The 22,432-nt window shown below is 52.8% G+C and overlaps 2 protein-coding genes across 4 annotated transcripts in view; both read right to left on the reverse strand.

Annotated features, from left to right (window-relative positions):
- On the reverse strand, positions 1–21,386 carry APOD (apolipoprotein D). Of its 3 annotated transcripts, none has more exons than XM_027464777.3 (5): positions 21,275–21,386; positions 3,643–3,792; positions 3,315–3,436; positions 2,009–2,097; positions 1–1,056 (listed from the first exon to the last, which is right to left on the reverse strand). In XM_027464777.3, the coding sequence occupies exons 2-5, from the start codon at positions 3,763–3,765 to the stop codon at positions 821–823; spliced, it is 570 nt and encodes a 189-aa protein (XP_027320578.3). In that variant the 5' UTR covers positions 3,766–3,792; positions 21,275–21,386; the 3' UTR covers positions 1–820. The 3 variants fall into 3 exon arrangements, with proteins under 3 accessions (XP_027320578.3, XP_071898433.1, XP_071898432.1); XM_072042332.1 differs by lacking the exon at positions 21,275–21,386 and adding an exon at positions 6,216–6,367; XM_072042331.1 differs by lacking the exon at positions 21,275–21,386 and adding an exon at positions 4,176–6,195.
- LOC101797047 (D-beta-hydroxybutyrate dehydrogenase, mitochondrial) overlaps positions 13,494–22,432 on the reverse strand; it is a 20,130-nt gene continuing 11,191 nt past the window's right edge. The window contains exons 3-5 of the mRNA XM_038183577.2: positions 21,275–21,416; positions 17,014–17,166; positions 13,494–15,512 (exon numbers count right to left, since the gene is read on the reverse strand). Coding sequence (XP_038039505.2) covers positions 15,031–15,512; positions 17,014–17,166; positions 21,275–21,416 — 777 coding nt within the window. The 3' untranslated portion in view covers positions 13,494–15,030. The remainder of the gene's footprint in view (positions 15,513–17,013; positions 17,167–21,274; positions 21,417–22,432) is intronic.

Raw genomic sequence — 22,432 nt, forward strand, 5'->3', positions numbered from 1 at the left:
TGTTTGGATTTCGTTTTAATGAGTTGCAGCGGTGCTATGTGAGCAGAGCTGGAGCAGAGCCTCTGGCAGGGCAGGGGCAGAGACAGTGGGTGCACAGGAGGTGATGAGCAGGGGGAAGCCTTGGGAGCAGAGACCAAGCGAGCAGCCCCCACTCGTTCTGTCTGCTAATGGGTACGCTCGGAGCTCGGGTAGTGCAGGACCAGCCTCGCAAGGGGCACAGGAAGACGTGTACAGACACCCGGGATGGAGCAATGCTGTTTTTCTGGACATTTTCAGACTTTAAAAAAGGCCAGACCCAAACCCTAGCAAGTAGATCTACTGACTTGGCAGTAGCTTCCACCTACTGCCCCACACCAGAAAATGTGCTCAAAGCACCCAGCCCCAGGCTGCAGCACTGACCCCCTGTGCTCAGACACCCTGTGCTCAGACACCCTGTGCTCCCGGCGGGCCCAGAAGCATCAAAACAACTTATGGGTGCATGGTTCCCCCTGGGGCTAACATTTGCACATAGCAGCTCATAACTTTCTGCCTCCCCCCGCTGCAGGATTTGCAGCAACAGCAGAGCTTCACGCCTGCACGTCAGGGTTTCTGTTCTGCACCCATCAGCTTTGAATCAGCCACTCTGCCAAAGTCAGGCAGAGTGAGATGAAACAGAGAACAGCAACAGAGGGAACAACAGCACGGAGTGACTCAGGGCTGGCAAACTACCATTAGCAAGGGGATTATTGCATTTCTCTGTTACAAAGAGAAATCTAATGGCTAATAACAAAAGCAACAAAGTTCATAGCTGGTCTGGTGCTGTGTGGCTGCGTGCTGGGAGTTACATCTCAGCGGGGCAGTTAAGCTGATCCGTGGGCATCATTTTCTCAGTGTCGATCTTGTAGGACTGGAGGACGCTCTTCAGGTGCTCCACAGTCTCCGGGTGCATGTCGGGAGTTCTTGACATAATCCAGGCGTAGTCAATGTGGAAGATCCAGAGGATGTTTGTGCAGGAGTACACCAGCGAGTAGTTTTCGTAGTCGGTGGAGATTACCCAGTAAGGGGCAGAAGGCATGACTAGGGGAAGGAAGGGCTCGGTTACACGCGGCAGGTGACCCTCTCTGCACAGCAGATGGCTACAGCCTCACTCCCGGGGCTGCTCCCACTTCTGCTGCTGCCAAGCTGCGCAGCTGTGGTCAGCCCAGGGAGCTGTGATTTATAAAGCCCTAGCAGGACTCCTTGTTCTGCCAGAGGGACTCAAGAAAGCCACGAAGCCCTGAACTGGAAGGTCTTGCTGGGAAGTTAACGCTGTGACCTGCACAGCTTGTCCAGGCCACCGAAAAGCAGCCCAGCCCGTAGCCATGTACAGGGTGCCTGCGTGGCATGGGCTGCGGGCAGAGGGGTGCAGGTGGTGCCTCCGTGGTGCCTGGGATGGGCTGGCTGCTCCCGTGAGCAGCACCTGCACCTCCTGTGCTTGTCCCCCCACGCCTCCAAATAACCATGTGAGTGCTGTCAAACAACCAAGGGAAAGGTGTGAGGAAGTAGAATAAGAGGGGCAGAGGGCAGACTTATTCTCTCTTTCCCAAGTGTTGCTGCAGACAAGGTGCTGTGCCATGCGGCAGGAACAAAATGCGCCATTCTTCGCAGGCCCCTCTGGTGCATTACATTCACAGGGGAGGACAAAAGCAAACAAAACCACATTATTAAAGACTATTAAAAGGAGCTTGTAAACAGAGGCGGTGTGGGCTGGTCGCCATACCACCATGCCCACAAAAGCAAGCCTGTTCCTGCCTCCTGCACCAGCAGCGCTCTCTCTCCCCATCTGTGAAATGGCCTGGAGTGCTGGAGATGCTGCCAGTCTCTCTCCCTTTGATTTTTTCATAAACACCCTCAAACCACCACTGACTGCTCCAAGCCCCATGCCTTCGCCCTGTGGTGCTGCCAAGCCCCCAGGCAGGTTCACCCCTGGCTCTGTGGCTCTGCACAGGAGCTGAGCCCGCTCCACGCCAGCAGCCCCGCACAGACTTACACCAGTTGAAGCGGACACTGAGCTTGGCCGGCTCCTTCACATCCGTGTGCATGATTTCTCCTTCAACTTCATTAACTTTGCCACTGGAACTAAGGGGGAAAGGACACAGAGAGAAATAGAATTAGGCGAGCTTGAAATCACACTAAGCACATAGCGCTGTGCAGCCTGCAGACCGCCTCTGCCCTGCTCTGCTGTCCTGTGGTGCCCTTCGTGGTGCCAAATTATTATTTTATTTTTTTTAGGGGCTGGGGGACAGAGCTCAGCCTGGTGACTCTTGTCACTACTGCCTACGGACAGCGAGAGCATGGTGCTAGGAGGAGCAGTGCAATGCGACCACAGTGGGACCCTGGCCATAGGCACATGTTCACCACTGTTTAACCACCTGCATTTTTTGGAAGGCAGCACGCTTGTCCACACAGCAATTACCTGGCCCTGCTTGGTGAGCTGGGGTTTGTTTCGCTGTGGGTGCAGAGCACTGCCCTGCTGGCAGCAGGCTCTGCCACTTGGCTGCCCGTCTTATAATTGCATTTATTCCCCGCATGCCTCCCGACCTAGACGCTGCCCGTGGGGCAGGAAACTTTCAGTTTCCTGTGAAACAGGAACACCCAAGGAGGCAGAGTCTCACCAGCAGTGCCCTGTGCCACTTTGCCTGAGTCACTTTGTATCTCCAGCTCATTTTACCTGTGTGTAAAAGACAAGGGGGAATGTGCATGCACGTGTGTGTGTGTGTGCCCCAGTGCCACCGTCCCCTCTGCCAGCACCAGCTGCCTGCTCGCACCTGTGCTGCAGGGATCTCACATCTGTGGGGCTGCCAGCAGCAAGGTCAGGGGTGATGCTGGAGCCCTTTCAGGGCCCTGAGCTGCTGCAATCAGGACAGGGGTGTTCGGTCCCGTTGGGACACCTCTCCTGCATCTCCTGCAGGTGTTTGCTTGCCCAGGGCATCCCCAGCATGGGAGCTGCAGGGATGATGTGGAGCTGCTGGAGAGCAGCAGGGAAGCAGCTCCCTGCCAGACACAAAGCGTGTTGCTGTGGTGTTGTTGTGAGGCAGAACAAAGTCCCCACACCATGCCAGGGAGCGCAGGGACCGCGCTTCCCTCCCTGCTCGCTCACGTGCTCGTCCTGCCCCTGGCACCCTGTGATACCAGGGCTTGTGGTGGAGCCACACAGAGCAATATCTGAGCCTGTGCCTCCCCCAGCACCCCCACACCCAGAAATGGGTGGTTTGGTGAAATATCACCCCCAGAGAGAAGGAGAGAGGTGATGGGAACCCCGCTACTGCAGGCACAGCCTGCACGCAAACACTTACAGCAGCTCCTTGTTGATCACTTTAAACTTCCCATTCTCCTTCAGTGAGTAATTCGCCTGGATGCAGCTTCCTTTCTCAAAATTCGAGGGCAGCTTTTCTATCTCGTACCATTTTCCCAAATACTGAGAAAAGAAAGTCCAGAGAGGTTTTGAGCACCAGGGGCTGGAGCAGAGCCCTGCTTGGCGCGAGGCTGAGCGAGCGCTGCACCAGGAGCACAGAGAACAGGATCAGCATCACCCCACAGCTCCCAGGCTGGACCCTTCAAACCCACCCCATGCCCAGTCACCCCCCTGCTGCCCGCAGTGAGGTTTCAGAAGGCACGTCACACCTTGGAGATGTCGAAGTTCTCCTGCACGGGGGGGTCTGGGCATGGCCCCATGTGAAACATCTGCCCCTTCCCGAAGCCGAGGAGACCGAGCAGGACTGAGAGCCGCACTGCTGTGCCCAGCATGGCTGTGCCGGGATGCAGGTGGGAAACCTGGGAAGGAGAAAAGTGGCTGAGGTGGGCCCCGCGAGGCGGCGGGTAGGACAGCACAGCTTTGTGTGCCGGGATGTTCACAGCGCTGCGGGAAGCTGGTGAGGATCCCCATCAGCACCAAATAAAGCACAATCTGACCCCCCGAGGCGTGCTGCGAGGAAGGAGATGGGCCGTTTTCCTGCAGCACACCCTCCCAGCCCTGTGCCCAGGGGCACGATGCTGCATCCCCCTCCGCTGGTGCTCGCTCAGTGCAGCCCCAGGGTCAGGACACTTTCTGGGCCAGCAGCTCCTTGCGAGCAGTGGTAGCATTTTCCCCAAGTTTTAAAGACAAGCCCAGCCCCAGGCTGCAAAGGGGCACTGCCTCTCTTCCTTCAGACACGTACCTTGGCTGACGAGGTGCAGTGATGCTCTGCAGAGGACCAGGGCTGCCAGGACCAGCTCTGCAGCGAGCTCTCCGCCTCGTGGTTTTATAAGCGTGCCGGGACCATCATTATTCAGCACCAGCGCAAGCCACTCCCTGGTCCTAGACGTGTTTTGTTTTTTTGGAGGGGCCGGTCAGCTGCTTTAGATCTGCAGCTGGTACGAAGCCGGAGATGGGCTGCGACTTGGCTGCTCACCCAGGCAAACAAAGGCGCCCCGTGTGTCTGTGCTCAGCTCCCCAGCTGCCCAGCCGCCCGCAGCGCCCAGGAGCAGCCCTCACCACGGCCCTGGGTGCAGATGGCAGGGAAAGAGAAGGGTCACAGCCCCCAAAAGGCAGCTGCAGCTCCCACCCTGCTCACTCTGGCCCAGGAGCAGCCACCGCCGTGCTCCCCGGAGCGATGTGTGACCCCTGCCCCATGCCTGGCTGGGGGACTCCGAGCCCCTGCAGATGCTCAGGGCAGTGGCAGCGTGCTCAGGGACACGGCCAGCATCCCAGGGGATGCAGCACGGGGACCAGCACCAGGGTGAAACTCCTGCCCGGAGGGGGAACGCTGCCTCCTCCACACCTGCCAGGCCACCACACCGGGAGGACTGTCACAGCATGAGTCTGTTAGGTGACATGGGCAATGGCACGTGGCCAGCAGTGTGTGCGGTGCTCGTTCGAGGCAGGCTCCGAACCGTCCCCATCCCAGTCAGCCCTGGTACACGGGGAGGATTAAGCACCGAGAGGCATCGCAGGCTCATCCGGGGAGCTGCAAAGTATTTGGCAGGTATTTTTCTAGATTTTTAAATCTCATTATGAGTGGAAGATGCCTGTGCAATTAGCTCCGTGCTGACCTGACGGTTTTTCCAACAAGTGCCCACCAAATGATTCTGACAGCGGCGCAGTCAGCTGTGAACGCTGCCGGTCCCGGGGGTTATGCAAGGAGAGTTGAGTAACAGGCAGGATGCTCCGTGCCTTCAACTACATTTCCAAAAATCTTATCTCTGCTGAGACTTTCACTCCATGTGTGCTCTCACATGCACCATGTGCCCTCCTCACACATACGCACACACGCTCAGGAGCCCCTGGCTGCCCAAATGACACCCCAAGAGCCAATGCCACCCCAAAAGGCCATCGGTATAGGGCCAGGCCAGGGCAGCCCTGGGTGCCTTGAAGCAGAGCCGAGGTAGATGAGCCCTGGCTGCTGGGACCTGCCTGGGGCTGGTCCCACCATCTCGAGGGGCACACTGCTGGGCTCTGCTGGCCATGGTGGTGCTGTGAGCCTGGCCACATGGAGCAAGGGGTCAGGGAAAAGCTGAACCTTCGATCACAGCTAATTGTGGGGTGGGGAGCGCTCACCTCCACCTGGCAGGCGGCTCCTGCCCGGGAGCAAAGGAGCGGAGGCACATCAAAGGGCAGGAAGCTGGAGCAGGGGTGGGAGGACAGGAAGGAGAAGCCGGGGGAAACCAGGCAAGGGGGGAGCAGGAGACACGCTCGGAGCACTTTGCGCAGGAATGAAGCCTCCCCCACATTTCTGGGTGATGAAGCAGCTGCAGGGCAGGAGCAGAGGGGAGGGCGGAGCGGGACAGGCTTGGGGGGCGAGGTGTGTGTGGGGTGCTTGGGCACATGGGGAGGCAGCAGCGGGTGCAGCAAGGGAAAGCCTTGCTGCCGTAAGCCAGAGCTGCAGACAAAACCCAGCCAGCTGAGGGCCAGGTAGGACACTCCATGCCACTGAAGCTCCGTCTGCAGGTGACCCCACTTTGTGTGGAGCTGAGGTTGTCCCATCATGCACCCAACACCACCCTGAAAACAGCTCCTGGCACCTATGTGATGGAGACACTTTACCTGGCCAGGCCAGGGGACCTGACCCCGAGGGACAGGTTGTCTCATCACACCGTGTCCCCCAGCACCCCACCAGGGCACCTGAACTTCTTGCCCTGAGACCCTGAGGCAGCAGCCCTGGCAGGGAGGTGTCTCCTCCTTCAAAATGCCATCTCCTCCATCCACCTCCCCCACGTACCTGGAGAGCACCATGGTGTACATGTATATATCACGGTGTTGGCCATAAGCTCCATGTGGAAGCACTTCTCCGGGAGCAGAGGCCGTGGTAGACGTGGGGTTGGACAGGGCCAGGCTCATGGCAGGCAGCTCCTGGGTTGCTGTCACAGCAGGCTGGTGGGACAGACATGGGGTTTTCGACAACACCAGCACCTCAGCCCTGTGACGGGATCCCATCAGGACAGCCTGGAGACTGCTCAAGCTCACAGCAGCCAGCAGAGCCTCTGGTGGAGGCCCTGTGGGGCCCTGGGGCTCCGGGCCCAGCCTCTCCCCATGGGAGGCCACCAGCTCCTGCCCGGGGAGCTGCTCGCCCAGGGCTGGCCCCATGAGGAGCCTTCATCTCCCGGTGGGGCCTGAACATCCCGGCTGTGTGGGGGCTGCAGAGCTGGGACAGCCTGGCCTCAGGGCCCTGCCTCCTGTGCCCACTGCTGGGGCCTCGCTGCGGGACCTGTGGTGTTGGGGAGGGACATCCCAGGTCCGAGACCATACTGAGGGGACAGCTCTTCCCCGTACAGAAGGTGCCTTCCCTCCCTTTCTCTGTCTTTCCTCCTGCAAGTTCATTGTGGTTGTTTTTCTGCCTGCTCTGAAGGAAACGTGGCTTTGGGAAGGCCAAACAGGCTGAAACGTGTAGAGAGACAAAAATGAGCCCGCAGGGGAAAAGGCAGAGGAAGGGAGGGCAGGTGGGAATCTTCTTCTGTTTCTAGGAGTGGCAGAAAGCGCTTTGAAATCTGTTTGTGCAAAACAGTGCAGGATTTCCAAGCACAGTTATGGTACCAAACGAAGCAGACAAGCTCTGGAAGCGTGAACTGGCCTCCGGGGCTGTGGGAACTCCGTCCAAGCAAGTGCACGAAAGATGTCGTGATCCACCTGCATACAATTAGTGAGCAGTTCTCCACCCTGGAAATTATCCAATTATATATTCAAAACACGAGAAACTAAAGAGGGGGACTTCTAAAGTTGTAAAGCTAAACAAGACGTTATTATTTGAGGGATAGTCCTTGAAGAACAGGCTTTGTGGCAGGGCTCTGAGGAAGGCTCCCCTGCCTGGTCTGTACCGCGGAGGTTTGGTTAGAAAAGTCGCTGGGGAGAGAAGCCAGTGTGGTTCCCACCTGCCTGAAAGCAGAGAAAAATGAAATAGAGCAAATGAAAATAAGCTCAGAGAGGTAAAAGCAGAGTGGGACAAGTCTCTGTAGACAGGACTACATCGCAGAGCCAGAGCTGGATTGGCAGTAAGACTGGTCCAGCAGCACATCACCCCGGGGATGTGCTCACCCTAAAAACCAGAGCTCAGACAGTGCTTGGTCCCAGCTTTGCAGCATGTCCCCAAAGTGCCCTGCACTAAGGTCAACTGCACAGTGATAAATAAGGTCCCTTTTTTATTATTATTATCACCTCTTACACTACTAGGCATGCCATGCGTTCAGCTTGGCTTTGCTCTCGCAGAGAAGAGCCAGCAGCAAGGCGCAGCAGAAGGGGGCAGAGTAGCACCTCTGCAGCACAGGGCAGTGACACCGGCCCCACAGCCGTGCTGGGAGTGCTGCAGCTCAGCACAGGGTGCTGCCACCCTGGGGCTGCCACCCTGGGGCACCCTGAGCCAGGCAGCCCAGGGCTTGCCTCCCGTGCTCCATCCTGCCCCTGGAGCTTTTATTCCTCTGTGTTCATAATGGTTTTTTTGCAGTCCTTAAGAGGTCCCCAGCATACCGAAACATTTTCCAAATGCTTTAAAAAATGTCATTAAGCACACTTAGAGAGCTTCTCCTGCAGGGGGACCTTCTGTCCTCCCTGGGGAGGCACACGGATCTGCTCGCAGCATTGCCGGGGCTGTGCAGGAGGTGCCCAAGCACGGCTGGCTGAGCCCCGGCACTACTTTCTGCAGCGAGCACATGTTGCAGCACCTTAGCTCCGGAATGCATTAACGCAGTTACACAATTATAGCTGCTGTAACCTATATACAACCCACGTGTTCCTCATGCTATAGGTTCACAGCACGTGGGTAGAGGATTTTAAGAACCCCTTTTCAGAGAGACCGAGTCACATCTTTCAGCACATGCTGCAGATCAGAGAGACAGCAGCCTAGGCGGTGGCTTTGCCCATGAATAGCTGCACTGAGGCCACCAGGCCAGAGCACGCATGCCTTACAGTGAAACACAGGGCTAAGTGTTTGCTAGGCTGGAGTTTATGTTATACTGAAAATAAGTAACATAAATTCAGTGGTCAGTGCTCTGACTATGTTTCAATACATAGCTACACTTTGAAATGGCACAGAGAGACCTTTCATGGCAAGTTTCAATCAAACGAGTTAGGAGAATTTAGGAATAATTCATACAGCCTTAAAGCAGTTTTTATCTGTGCTTCACCCCCAGGGACACGAGCCAGGCCTGTATTTCAGTACAAACAGACGTGGAGTGAGGCAATGGATGCTTTATCCAATTACTTTGAATTTTTCCAAAAACACATGTCATAATCTCAGTCCCTGCCATGATTATTCTTACAAAATAGTTGTTATCCATGGAACAGAGCAAAAACTTCCCAAACCAGGACAGAGGTACCGGAGCATCACAGGAACTTCCCAGGGATGGGGTGAACAACCTGGGACTGGTTTCAAGCCCCTGAGTGCCTGTGCTTGCAGCCACCTCCCTGCCCGCCTCCTGCTGGGGGCTCCTGCTCCTGAAGGAAGCAGGCAGCTCGTGTGTGGCTCAGGGGCTGGAAAAGCACCAGAGGAGAGAAAAGAGGGCCCAGACACACACAGGGAAGGTGCTGTGCTGCGCACCCACCGCCTGAGCACCCCTGGGCAGCCAGCACACAGGAAGGAGAGGCAAGGACACGGGGTGCTGGCAGCCTGCTGACTGATTGCCATGGAGACTGGTTAAAGTCTCACCAGGAAAATGAGTTCTCGTGCAGCACCTGACCCCAGGAGGCAGCGTGATTGCTCTGGCGGCACTTAGGCAGCAGAAGACGATGCGGAGCTTTCCCCAGGCTGCTGTTCAGGGTCAGTGGGCACATGCCCGTGGGGCAATGGTTAACCTCAGGGCCAGGTTAAAAGCAGCTCAGGAGTGCTAATGTCTGCCCTCAGCCTGGCACCTTCCTGCCCCAGGCTATAAACGTTGAGAGGACTTTATAAGTCCCTTGCAGCAGCCTTCATGCAGGAGACTGCTGCCGTATTTTTTATTCTACCACCCAAAGTAATTCAGCCTATGGAAATGGGGAGAGCGAACACCTATTCTGATGTTGGTCCCAACAAAACGAGACAAACAACAGCTAGGCAGTGCAGCACATACTTGTTGGTTTTCCACTTTCCAGCACACTTCCAGCATAGTGGCAGAGGTGGTGCGGGAGGTGAGGGAGCTCAGCACAGGCCGAGCGAGCTGTTCAGAGCTTGGCAAGCCCGCGGCAGTGCCAGGAGCAGAGCTGCTGGAGCTCAGTCCTAGCCAGAAGTCTGTGTTACAGCACTACAGAAGTCTTCACATTACAGCACTAAAACAATCTAGCTCTTACCTGATAACTTCCCCAAATGCTTGCTCTACAATCGTAGCAGAGATTTTCTTCAATTTCAGTCACCAGAGCTGCTCCAGCTGTATGGTGGCAAGGACAGGGAAACTGCAGTGCCCTGCACATCACCTGCCAGCTCCTGCATGGCAAAAACCTTACAGACAAGGGGCCAAAGCACCTGGTTTTGGTGGTGGACAGTTTTGTGGCTGGAAAGCAGTACTGCAAATCCACAGGTACGGGGGTGGGCAGGGGCTGCTCTGTTACTGCTCTGCTTGCAGTAAGGGCTGGGAGGCAAACCGCCCTCAGAGAGAGGCATTAAACCACCCGAGGGAAGTGAATTGCTGTGTGTTCGCTATATAATGGACACGATAACCACAAAGATTGCAGGCTTGGCCAAGCCCCGTGCCCGGAGCTGCCCCAGCCCCAGCGAGGCGCTGCTGTTGGCCAGCCCACACCACACGTGCCAGGAGCTGGGGCTGTGCTCACAGCACAGCTTGGTGGTGCAGTCATCCTGAAGTGATGTGATGAGCTTTTTGCTATAGAGATGCTGCACGAGAAGGCACTGCATGCTGAAGATCACCCAGCTTTGTGCCTCTTGGTAAGCTGCTGGTAAGCTTCTCTTGGTAAGCAAAACTACTATTTCACACCATTATTTTTAGGTGAAGCCTCAGCTCTGCTACCTCCCTGAACAAGTGCTAGGGGAGAACACAACAGGGCTGTATCAGTAGTACCCTCAGGCTCCCAGCTCCACTGGGAATGAATTAACTCTGGCTGGCTCCAGGCCAGGCCCTGGAGGTGGAGCTGGCTCTGTTACAAATTCTCATGCTATTTGTAGCATCTCTCCCATCCCCATTGCTCAAGTTGCCAGCTGAGAAACTTGCTGGTATTGGTTTGGGTTTGTTTCTAAGACATTTCTCAGCACTGTGGTCGAACAAGAAGCTGAAAACTCACCTTTGGAAACCCCAGCCAGAAAGGCAGGTGCTGCTGTTGCTGTTGTGTTGCTGTTTACACAGCATCTCTGTGTTTGGGGCAGCCTCCAGGCCAGGAAGATAAAACCATTCCGTGTTTCCTGGGTCTTCAGTTTGCAAAATGCTAAGCAAGTCTCCCACTTCAGGTGCACTGGGTGGCACTGTTGTAGAGCTGGGTGCTGCTGAGCCAGCATCGATCACCACAGGGATTCAGCAGCCTTACTCACACGTGGTGCCTGTTGTAGAGGTTTTCAGTACAGCTTTCTAATCTTCATTTGACATATTATTATTATTATTATTATTATTATTATTATTATTATTATTATTATTATTATTTCCCTCCAGCTGATAACGCTGTTTTTCTTTGATTTCTTTTCAAGGGCAACATCCAACTGAATTTCTGCATGGTGGTTTAAACCCATGGCTCCAGCTAGCAGAAGTGCTGGGTAGGATGGCACATGCATTTCCAGCTTCTGCATCTGAAACCCTGAGCCTCATCTCCTTGTCAGACCAAATGCATTTCTCCTCCAAATGCTGTTTTTCCCTCAGCCAAGCAGACTGCAGGGTGTAATTCCAGTACAAAACAGTTCACGTTTGATATAATCCACCTCCTGACTGATTCTGCAACCATTTGAGCTCTCAGCCGTATGAGATCAGCAAACCTAGGATGTCACCCACCTGCAGCAGTGGTAAAGACTCCTGGAGCCCAGAGGAAGAAGCATACAGCCTCACTGCCTGTGCAGCTCAGCGTACAGGTAAAGACATAGAAGACTATCATTGGGGTATCTCCGTAGCAACTTCGTGCCCCTGCCTGAGACAAACCACTTCCTCTGCAGCTTTTGCAGCTTAGACAAGCCTTCTGCTTCCTCTTGACTTTTGTAGATGATCTTTATTTACTCCACCTGCAATAAACTTTGTCTTCTAAACTCCATCTCTCCCTTTGCTGCTAGTGGAGGTTTCAAGTTGGGTGTCAGCCAAGAGCCACAGGTGCCATGACGTCAGGGACACGCACTGGGACTTGTCACTGTTTTGGGACTTGTTTTGTGGTTGATACAAAGAGAACCTGGAGCTATTTGGAGTACCCAGACAGGTTCACAGTGCTCACTTGGGGGGCCCCAGGAGTCCCCTTGCTGTTAAGCTAGACCAGAGCAAACACACCACGCAGAGGACGACTTCTTGGCTCCCAGAGTTATCACAGAGAACCATCCTGATCTGAACATGAAAACAGAAACATTTTGCAAAAGCTGAAGGATGTATCAAGGAACTGTACTTTGGCCATCTTCCAAAGCATCATAAGGAACGTGCAGAAAAAGGAACAAGTGCCATGGTCTGGGCAGCTTGCCCCGAAAGGAAAGCCACAGGCACCTTTGGCAGCCTAACTCCTCACAGGACACCACATCAGCAATGAGCAGGGACTTCCACAGGATTTCCACTGAGCTTTCTTCCAACTCCCCTGTCCTCCAGCTTTGGAGGTCACTGCCAAATGGAATTTTCTTCCCTCTGTTATTCATCAGCAAGACAACAATCTGCCCTCAACGTTTGCACAGATGCAACCCCACAGCACAAAACAAAGGTTTAGCTGCCTCAGGGAACAGATTTCACAAACAAGTTTTCAGTGGACACTGAGCAGCCACAGGAAGTTCAGAATGGGAAGGGACCTGCTCGGTCATCTTGGCTTTCTCTGCCAGCTCACAGCTCACGTGCCCACCTGCACTATACAGAAACATTTGACACTTGCTCTTCCCATGCCTGCGCTCTGCTCCTCTCACCCCGACATCCACTCGGAGCTCCCACCAAGGCAGAAGTCAGACCGGGTGCTGGCAGCTCACCTGAGCTCTTCTCAGAGGGGCAGAGGAAGGGGCTGGTGCTCACATGCTGTGAAATCGCAGCCATGGCTCTGGCATGAGGTCCTTGCACGGCCTTGGACAGTTCTTGGCTCGCAAGTCTCCGTTCCGTCTGTAAGAAGAGCTAATCCTTATTACCAGGCAGCTGTAGCACTTGGATTAATTACATGCAGAATGCTGAGGCAACGAATAACGCATATCACCGCTCTCCCAACGGTGTCATTTGAGGAAACCACATCAAACACAAATACTGATAATGTGTGCATTTGCAGAGGCCTCTCTCTGGCTGTCTTTTGCTAGTGAAACATGGGAGCTGTGAGACTGCAAATGCGCTGTTGTTCTCAAAAAGCCACATGCAGCTCAGGCAGTGCACTTACACGGACACAGACAGACACAGTTGGATGCAGCATCCCCTACCTGCACAGCCGAGACCTAGGCAGAGGAGGGACAACTTGGAGACTCGTTAAACATCACAAAGACTGGGCATGGACAGGCACTGTGAATGAGCTCTCCCAAGCAGAGCCCCCAAACAGGGCTTTTCTGGGGAAACTTTTCTGTAAGTCCTTCTTCTTCTACCCATTCCCACCAGCAGCACAGACGAGGAGCCTGTGGAGGAAGAATCCTGTGCTTGTCACTGCCCCAGAACAAAAGCACCTTGCAGAGAAGAGCTGTACTGGCAACTGAAGCCATCACCTTGAACATCCCTTTGCCCTTTCCTCCATATAAACCTGAGCAACTCGCTCTTTGCCTTCTCCTTTTACATCCTAAAAACAGGCAATATCATCCCCCTTCTTCAGTGAAGACTACCTGCACTCACTAACAGCCCAAACACCCGCAGAACCATGGCCATCTCCTTAATCACTGAGCCCAATTAACACCCAGTCTCAGATTCAGAGGGGGAAAAAGACAACATAGAAATGAGCACCAGAACCATGGACGTGTGCTTCACAAATCTCACAGTTTATTTTTCTCTCTGTGCAAATCATTGCTCCTTATCATTACCCACATTTCACAGTGCTGGGGTAGAAGTGATTTCAACACTGTTTAAACAAGCTGAGGCCCAGTGGGATTGCTCTTGGCCCTGGAAACCAGACAACCTCCACGTGCTGGTGATCTAGAATGAAGAACTGCATGGCTGGCACTTTCTGTAGTTACTTGTAATACAAGCTACCTCCACAGCATCTCCAGGGGAAGCCTGCTTTCCTCCTCAGGCATCACAGCACTCACAGCTGCACCCAGACTCCAAGCAGTCACAGACACCGGCATATAAAAAGTTTATGGCACAGCTTCCGAGTCACAGCTAGCTGAGACAGATGAGGGAAGAACAAATGGCAAGCTCTTTTCATAGTCACTTAAGCACACATAGTTAAAAACAGAACCAAGTTTAGCAGCTGAATGGGAAACTGGCATGTAGAGTGTGAGAGCAGATTCCCACTAGCAGCTTTGCTGGAGGTCACTGCTCAGAAAGGAGCGTGCTGTGAAGCCCAGCAGCCCTGGCACCTGGAAAAATGCCTCAAAGTCCTGGATATGGCCAACAGGAGAGACCCCTGGGGACACTGTGCAAAAGTAGCTCCTACCAGTTATCAGGAGTGCTGAGGAGACAATCACATGTGAAATGGAAATTTCCTTGTGCGATATTAAGTAAAGGAAATGTGTTACCTGAAGCACCCTTCCAGAGCTCGTAGTCAGGCCGCTCTGACTGCACAGTACCCGATGGAGCAGTTAGAGGTGACAAATCTGTTTGCTACACCAGATTCAAGCCTGTCCCACAAACCTCGTCTGCAGTGGGGGGAGAGAGGCTGCAGGCCCAGCATCCTGAGGGATGGCTCAGACCTCGCCCATTGTTAGCAGGGCTTTGCCCAGCCCTGTCTGTCTGCAGTCACTGGCTCTGGCAGCCCCTGGCCGCAGTGCTGGGAGGGATGAACCCTGCCCTGCAGTTGGTAATGAGGCTGTTTAGAGGCACTGGTGTTGTCTTCAAGGAAAGAGCAGGCAGTCATGGAGTAGCAGAGCTTCCTACCAGTACCATCAAAACAAAGCAAGGCTGTGACTGACCCATTTTGAATCAAATGGAAAACTCAGCTTTTGTTTCCCATTTTAGATTTTTCCCTTTGAGACATCTCATAGCAACAGCTTTGCTCTGCTGTTACCAGCCCGTCCTTGTAAGGAAAAGCAAGAGCCCATTAAAGAGCCAAATTTATCACTAAGGGAACTCTGCTGACCTAGTTACACCAGCCACATATTTGACCCATTATGTTAACCTTCCTCTGCCTTCTCCACGGTTAAAAGGAAAATATCTTTCAACTTTAATCAGGGCAACAGGAAACACAACGACCAAAATTAGGGATAAGACAGAAAAGCCATGCTTCTCTCAGCATCCCACAACACACAAACTGAAGCCATAACCCAAAGCGAAAGCACAGGCACCTACAGGGGAGAGGCATCAGCAGCAGGTGCAGGACAGGCCTAAGTGAGCCCTTCACAGCGTGGCTCCGGGCACGTAAAGCCAGTCAGCGAGGGCAGTGGGCAGGTGAGTCATGACCTGCAGCCTCACCCACCAGCAGGTCTCCATGGGGTTGTAGCGGTTGTTCGGACGCGTGGAGGTGAGCGCATCGCTGATGTCATTCAGCACCAGAGACATGTCCTTCAGGCTGCTGCTAACGAAGGACTTCATCGTGGCCACGTGGCGAGCGAAGTACTCGCGCCCGTAGTCCTCCCGCACCGTGTCGCCGGCTCCGCTCCACAGCGCCTCGGCCTGCCTGTCAATGCCGTCCTCGGTCAGGATGCCGGTCGCGGCCACGAAGTTGCTGGGCTCGATGAGGATGACCCTGACACCCCAGCGGTACATCTCCTGCCGCAGGCAGTCAGAGAAGGCTGCCACCCCGTACTTGGAAACGCAATAGCAGGAGCGGGATGGGCTCGCCATCCGTCCTAACATGCTGGTGATATTCACCACACGGCCTGGGGGGGAAAGAGTAAGGAGAGGTGATGGGCTGGCTGTTCCCAGCTAGGAGGTCAAGAGGAGCTGCAGAAGAGGCAGTCAGAACACCCCGCTAAACAAGTGCTTTGTTGGATGACACCGATTTGTAAAATCTGTATCTTGAAGGGGGATCCAAACTCCCTGTCAAGAAGCATCTCTCCCCTGAATCAGGAAAGGCTGACCCCCTCCGTGGGCAGTACACGTGCCTTCCTCCACATTACAAAAGATTTCCAAAGCATGCAAGACATCTCTCTCCTTCTACTTTCCAAGTAAGGCAGTACCCATATCTTCTGAGGCTACCAGCTGGGTGCTCTTACAGCAGCGTGCATCATCAGAACCAGGGGAGGTTTCTCTGAACCCGCAGCACGAGCAGTGCAGCCTGCTCACCCAGCTGGCTGCCCAGGGCTGCCTGGAGTGTAACATGCCTGGGACGAACAGAGAGGAGCACCTGACATGCTGCTATGGGGTAGCAAAGAGCTCTTTTCCTAACTCCTACCTGTAGCCCATGGCAGCCTGATGCAGAGCTCTGGCAGCTTGTGTTCAATCACGCACTGCCCAGAGACAGTGAGAGCAGTAGTGGGCAGCTCTGTCCTTCCCCAGGACAAGCTGTGTCTCATTATGGTTTCAGCTGCACTCACAAACAGGCCCTTGAAATCTCAGCAGCTATTTTTGCGGAGAGGATTTGCACAGCCGTGGAGTACGACGCCCTTCTGCAGCTTGAAATTTTAGCTGAGAAACAAGTGGGTGGCTCTGCTCTCTCATTCCAGACCTAAGAGTAGTTCGGAGGGACTGTGCAAGCCACCTATTGACCTGATGGGTAAACGCCTTTTGTAGCGAGATGGGCTTCTTCAGTGGGTGCTTACTTTCTAAAAATGGTACCTGAGCAATGTGCTCCATGTAACCCCTTTCTGTCCTCACAGAGCGCACAGCTGTGCCAGCATTCTCCCACACGTGCTAAATAAAGAAGCTCTTCAGAGTTTTGCTCATACGTAGCTATTTTTTCCCCACTAAAACAAAGAGTTTTGATGGTAACCATCTTCTTGTAAGTTATCTAAGATGGCTCTTCTTGACTCCATCACTCTGCAATCAGCTGCAAACTGAGTAACGAAGGGATTCAGCTGTCCAAACATAACATTTGGTGCGACTTTGGAGGCCAGAAGCATTTTGTCTGGTCCCAGTCACTTTTTCTAAAGGTGGCCCAGGGTCTTGTGTCCTATCTGCCAGCACTGCCTGAAGATCTTTAGTATCCTGGGATGTTTAAGATCGCACCTTTGCAGTGCCTAGACTGACCCCCAGCAGTGGCAGGTGTCACTGAATCCTTGCACAACACATCAAACATTGCTGTCTGTTCTGCCTGCATGCCTCAGACAGCCTCCTTGGACTGCACGGGCATTCCCCAAAGCAGAGTCTGATTCATCCCTTTTAGCTACAGTTCTTTGCTGTGCTGCTGAAGCTCTCTGAGCCTAGCCACACCGCACGTACCTTTAGCTCTGCGAATGAGAGGCAGGAAAGCCTTCGTCACCCTCACGGTACCCCACAGGTTGATCTCTGCCACCTCCTTGTAGTTGTCCAAACTTGCAAACTCCACCTCTCCAAAGGTCGAGACACCAGCATTGTTCACCAGGCCCCACAGACCTGCCGACAAGCGCATGGTTAAGGAGCGGAACAAGGAAGAGTGTCAGAGAGAAGCAGCCCTCTTTGTTCAGAGTAACCCAACTCCTCGACAAAAAAGCGTGAGCTTTTGTAGAAAATAAATTGTACAGGAAAACCCAGCAAGGAGAAAAAATACACTCTAAAAATACCAAATGTGAAGCTAGCAGGGCTTGTTTGGAGTCCCTGGGATGGTGGGGGGAGGGCATAAGCACAGCTTTCCTGAATGTCTCCCTCTAAGGGCAGAGGCTGTACTTGGTCTGCACAGCTGGATCTCCCTGACCCTCTTTTATGCCCCCCGTAGGTTCTGAGTTTGTCTTCACTCAGTGACTTGATCATGTCCTCTTGCAATCTGGAGGGGCTGGACTCTCCCTCAACTAAAAAACAAACCAACAAAAACAGAAGGAAAGCAAGTATCTTAAAATCTAAATCTACCTCATATCTCTGGGATGTGACTCGCTGTTTTGGGAAGTGCACAGTGTTGATCTTCAGGTTTGTGGCCCAGTTACCAGCTCCTGTAATTTCGTCCAGATATTTGGACTCCCTCAAACCTAACTATACCAGGACATGGAAAACTTACAACCAACTCTTAGAAATACTAGCATTTACAAACTTTTATTGTGCATGCAGTATCTGACCCTTCGAGCGATTACTGCAGGAGTACCTACGGCAAACATCTGCAGGACTGAGTCCACACTTTGTGAATTTGCTGTAGCACGTCTCTGCAGCCATAAACTGCAGTAGGAACAAACAGAAGAGTTGGAACAAGATAACAGAGTTGTTCGGAGTTGTTCCTCATTAGAAGTCCTGCTACACATCCTTATTTTTCACCGTGTAAGTAGCCAGCGGGAACTGGGGCCCCTTTCTACTCCCCAACCCTTGTCTTACCACTAGGAACAAATGCAGAGCTAGGAAGAAGTTTTCGTGACCAGGGAGCTCAGACACTGCTATCAAAAGTCACCCATGTCATGCCACCCTGATGATAAGCTTATCAAGCTCTCCAAAAAATTTTGGGCTGTTTGCCCAGTGTCTGCTCTGTATCTCCTGTGCTCTGATGTAACCAAGTCTTTTAATAACTTCCAGCTTGTACTTATTCATGGTGAGATAGTCACCTTATATTGTACTAAATGCAGTCCTGCAAGTAAATTGTAATATCCCAGCTCTGCCCAATAAATACCAATGGAATTTGTCCTCTGGGAGCATTTAAGAAGCCCAGCTTGCCCTTCTTAGACTGGCTGTTTACTCACATGATGGCCCCAGTAAGACTCCCTGCCGAGTTCGTTTTCCCTGCAGGCTTTTGGCCAGCTGTGTACAGAGGAGGTCATGTCCTACCTAGTGATAACAATGCATTAACCATTCCCTTGTCATCTGTCCCAGAATAGATTCACCTACTCACCCGTCGCAGCTGCCATCACTCCAGCATTTCCCAACCGTCAGGTTGGTGTCCCAGCACCCCTCCTGCCCTGCATTTCTGTTTCTAGCAGACAGTGGCAAACACTGCTCCCCTAGGTCAGCTCGCTGGCCTGCACCTCTATCCTCCTCCAGAACAACCCCAGAGGCTGTTTCAGGTAACAGCTCTGTGGTAGCCTGCAGCGAAAGCCAAGAAAACATCTTGCTCCTTACCTTATCCTTACCTCTGTTTCATTAATCCAAGTTTCTAAATGCAGTCAGGTAGTTTTATTCCTGCTTTGTCCAAGATTCCCTGCCTGTCACCAGTGCACTTATCGAAGCTGTCAGCTTTAATGGGCCAAGATCACTCAGAAATTCATGCTCATTTGGCATCCAGCACAGCATCTCAGCCTGAATTGGGTCCCCTGCGTTGCTGCAAAGCAGTCTCTAATCTCCAGCAGGACCTCCATGGTAACAGAGCATTTGATAGTGTAATTTCGCGAGTAACAAGAAGCTATGCACATCAAGTTTGGCAGGGATTTACCAAGGACCACAAAAGACTTAAATTGGCAGTCCCAGACTGACATCTGCAGTGTATTCTTGGTTCTAAACTACTCTGTAACCATTTCCCATTTCTTGTGTTATGTGGCTAGATGCAGGGACTTTCACAAAAAAGCTATTTACAATACTTCGTGCTTGGAATTTGTCTGCCCAGCACTCAGGTTATGCTACGTACAGACCCAAACACTGATAGTTACCTGGTCACGAGGCTGTTGGCCGGACAGTGGTATGTTTACAGAGCAGGGCCTTATCACCATGAGTTCTTTAATGTCAACAATACAGTGGGAACTACATAGGATTGTGAAAACAAACAGCGGCACTCCCATCAAAATGACTTTAGCCTCATGTACATAGCGCAGGGAAGAGGTAGAAAAGTAACAGAACTGTCCTGTGCTCCCTCCTCTGGGGCCGCACTTGGTGTGCAAGGCACCTCAGTCTCAATGCAGACTTGACTGAGCACTATTTGTTGTTAAGCCCCAAACCTCCGTCACGCTGAGGCTCCTAAAAAGAAGCCTTTACTGCTCTGCACACTGTGCTGCAGCAAGCAATGCCAGGGTAAGGCTCTCAAGAGCAGGAGGAACCAGTCCAACTCGCTGATCAAGGACGCAAGACTTCACTGTTACAGCTACACACCAGGTTTTTTCAAACACTGCTGCGTTTAGAGAAGCAACAGAGCTGCCCCCTTACAAGTCCCCACTCAGCGGGAAATGGCTCTGAGCCACCACGGCTGTTGCTGGGTTCTTCAGGAAAAGCTTGAGGAGCTGTGAAATGTGCAGCGAGGGCTGGATGGTCGCGTAGGAAGAAAAATCATGCAGAGAGAGCATGTGTGGGAACAGAGCTCGTACGTCACTCAGTTACATTTCACATGCTTGTTCCAGGAGGAAGGGTGTGCTCGCACAATTTGCAAGGGTATTAGAGCTACTGTTATTTACTAGCTTTGTATGTTTGTATGAACAAAGACATGCCCATGGCAGCCTCACCCATGCCTCAAGAGGAGCGATCACCCTCCGGCCATACAACCCACAAGTCCTGTAGCCACTGATATGAAACTTCAGCTGCTGCCCAGCTCGTAACTTGCACAGAGACTGCAGAGAAACCACAGCAGGGCAAGAAAGCCTCACAACCTCAGAACATGGGAAGAGGAGAGGTGTTGCACCAGGCTCTGGCTGTAAGCTCGCATCCCATGGCCAAACCACTCACAGGAGGAGCTGTCTGAAGCTCAGTCCAGGAGCCGAGCTGTGCTGCAGCAGTGATGTGGCCATCAATCTTTCCCCAGGCACCAAGCAAGCCCACAGACCAGTGCAAGGGTAGACATCGAGCACCTTGGCACCAGCAGCATCTTGAACTGCTTGGGCTCCCATGGGCTGCTCCTACCACAAGCACCCTGCTGCTTTTCCAGCCCCACACAGGTTTGCCAGAAGGAAGCAAGCCTGCTTCCTTCCAGGGACTATTATCTTCTTCCACATGCACCTAGGGCCCCTGAGCTGGACTCACGCCCAAGGTGGCAGGTGAAATAAGGTGGTCTGTGCTGAGCCCATCCTGGATTATGTGTCCTATTACCACTGGGGTGTTGCATGGCAAATAAAACATGGATTGGCCTGGCTAAAGACCAGTCCAGGTTTGGGGGCAGATCAGTCCTACAGACCAGCTCAGCACTCAATTACACAAGCAGGTTGTGCCAGCACCGCAGAGGGGATATCAGTAAGCAGCCAGAGCCCGTGGCCTCCCCTCTAGCAGGGTCACTACAAAAACGTCTGTGTGAGCCAGGCTCCAACAGCAGCACCAGAAGGGAATCGGGGTCTGGCCACCCTATGCTTTCACGGACACTCAAGGAGAAAGGCAGGCTGTTGGGGATGTGCTGCCACACATCACTTTTTATGGGATGTGGGGTTAAAGCCTTACCCTCTAAGCCAGTCTTGGTCTCTTGCCCTGCCCCTGAAGTGGTGGCCACAGGGGATTTCTCAGCAGCCTGAGCACAGCCCGGCCTGTCAGTCACACACGTGCAGGCCTCCAGGCTTGCTAATTGGGTTTGGGCAGTGCAGAGCAGGAAAAACCTGGCCAGAGTAGGGCCTGCTCCACTAGAAGGATTCCATGAGCACACCAAAGATGCTGCTGGCCCAGAGAAACAAAGATCCCCACATACCTTCCTCTGGGTCCTTCAGGGTCGCCTTCACAAAATCCACAGCCTGAGCCACCTCCTCGTCACTGCACACATTCATCTGTAGCACTTTCATGCGATCTGACTTCATGTTCTTCAGCTCCCTGGCTCCATCTCCATTCTTATCCTGCTCAACAGAGGAGAAAGACGCGCTGCTAAGAGGGACAAGTAGCAGTGATGCAGCCTGCAGACAGGCATACTGACACAGACAGAAAATACGAGCTATTGACACTGCACACAGAGCAGGAAAGCAGGGAGGCCTGGTGCACAAACAGGCACACAAGCCACATGAACCAGTGTGCAACCCGTGGGCTGTTCCTATTCCATCAGTGACCCGCTGCTCTGAAGGGCCACAGAGCTCTTTCTGTTTGCTCCTCGCACAAAGGGTTTCACATCCATAACACTGTCAAATACCATGCCAGCCTCAAATTATCGTGGGTGACTGCTGCTTCAGTCTCCGTGCTCTGCAGGTAACACAGCAAACATTTACACACAAATCAGAACCAGATTTTCCAGGCTTAAAAGCAAAAGGCTAATTAGTTAGGTACCTTAGTCATCTAATTCCATAATATTGCCTGGCTTCTAATGAGATATTATTGTCATATTACTTTGAAAACAAGACAGCAGGGACACCTTTGGCATGCCTAACAGCAACTGTTGATGCTACAGGCTACAGCAGAAAGTATTTACAGCTGAACCTCAGTAACAACAATATTCTGCTGTTACAATACAGCAGAGCAGGATGCACAGGGATGCAGTGCAGTGGAGATCAGCCACACAGGACAAGATTATGGACATGAGGCATGAAAGGAGGAAGCTCTGGCCAAAGAAGCAAGACTCTTGTCTACACTACAGATAAGAATGTGATGGCTATAATTTCCTTCCTATCATTTTCTTGCCTTTCCTCTTTTCTAGCAGGTCCTTCTCACCTTCTCTGTCAGGACTTCCATTTCAAAGACAGATGTGGAAATGTTTAAGAAAGGTAATGCATATAAAAACCACATGAATTTAGGATGGAATAAGGAAGATAGATTTGAGCCCTTAGTTTCTTAACACCTCACTGCTGTTATCATTAGGGACACTATTACTATAATTTTTTTGTTTAGCCAAACCTAAACAGGGTTCAAATTCCTTGGTCACTTG

This window comes from Anas platyrhynchos, chromosome 9 (assembly GCF_047663525.1).
Source record: "Anas platyrhynchos isolate ZD024472 breed Pekin duck chromosome 9, IASCAAS_PekinDuck_T2T, whole genome shotgun sequence".
In the NCBI taxonomy this organism is placed as follows: domain Eukaryota; kingdom Metazoa; phylum Chordata; class Aves; order Anseriformes; family Anatidae; genus Anas; species Anas platyrhynchos.

Bases quoted from the DNA above. Each gene is read 5' to 3' on its own strand.
- APOD (XM_027464777.3), bottom strand. From the start codon at position 3,765: ATGCTGGGCACAGCAGTGCGGCTCTCAGTCCTGCTCGGTCTCCTCGGC. The intron at 2,098-3,314 runs GTAAGTGTTTGC...TTTCCCCCTTAG, and splicing joins GTGATCAACAAGGAGCTGCT to TTCCAGTGGCAAAGTTAATG. The intron at 1,057-2,008 runs GTAAGTCTGTGC...TCCTTCCCCTAG, and splicing joins CAGTGTCCGCTTCAACTGGT to TCATGCCTTCTGCCCCTTAC.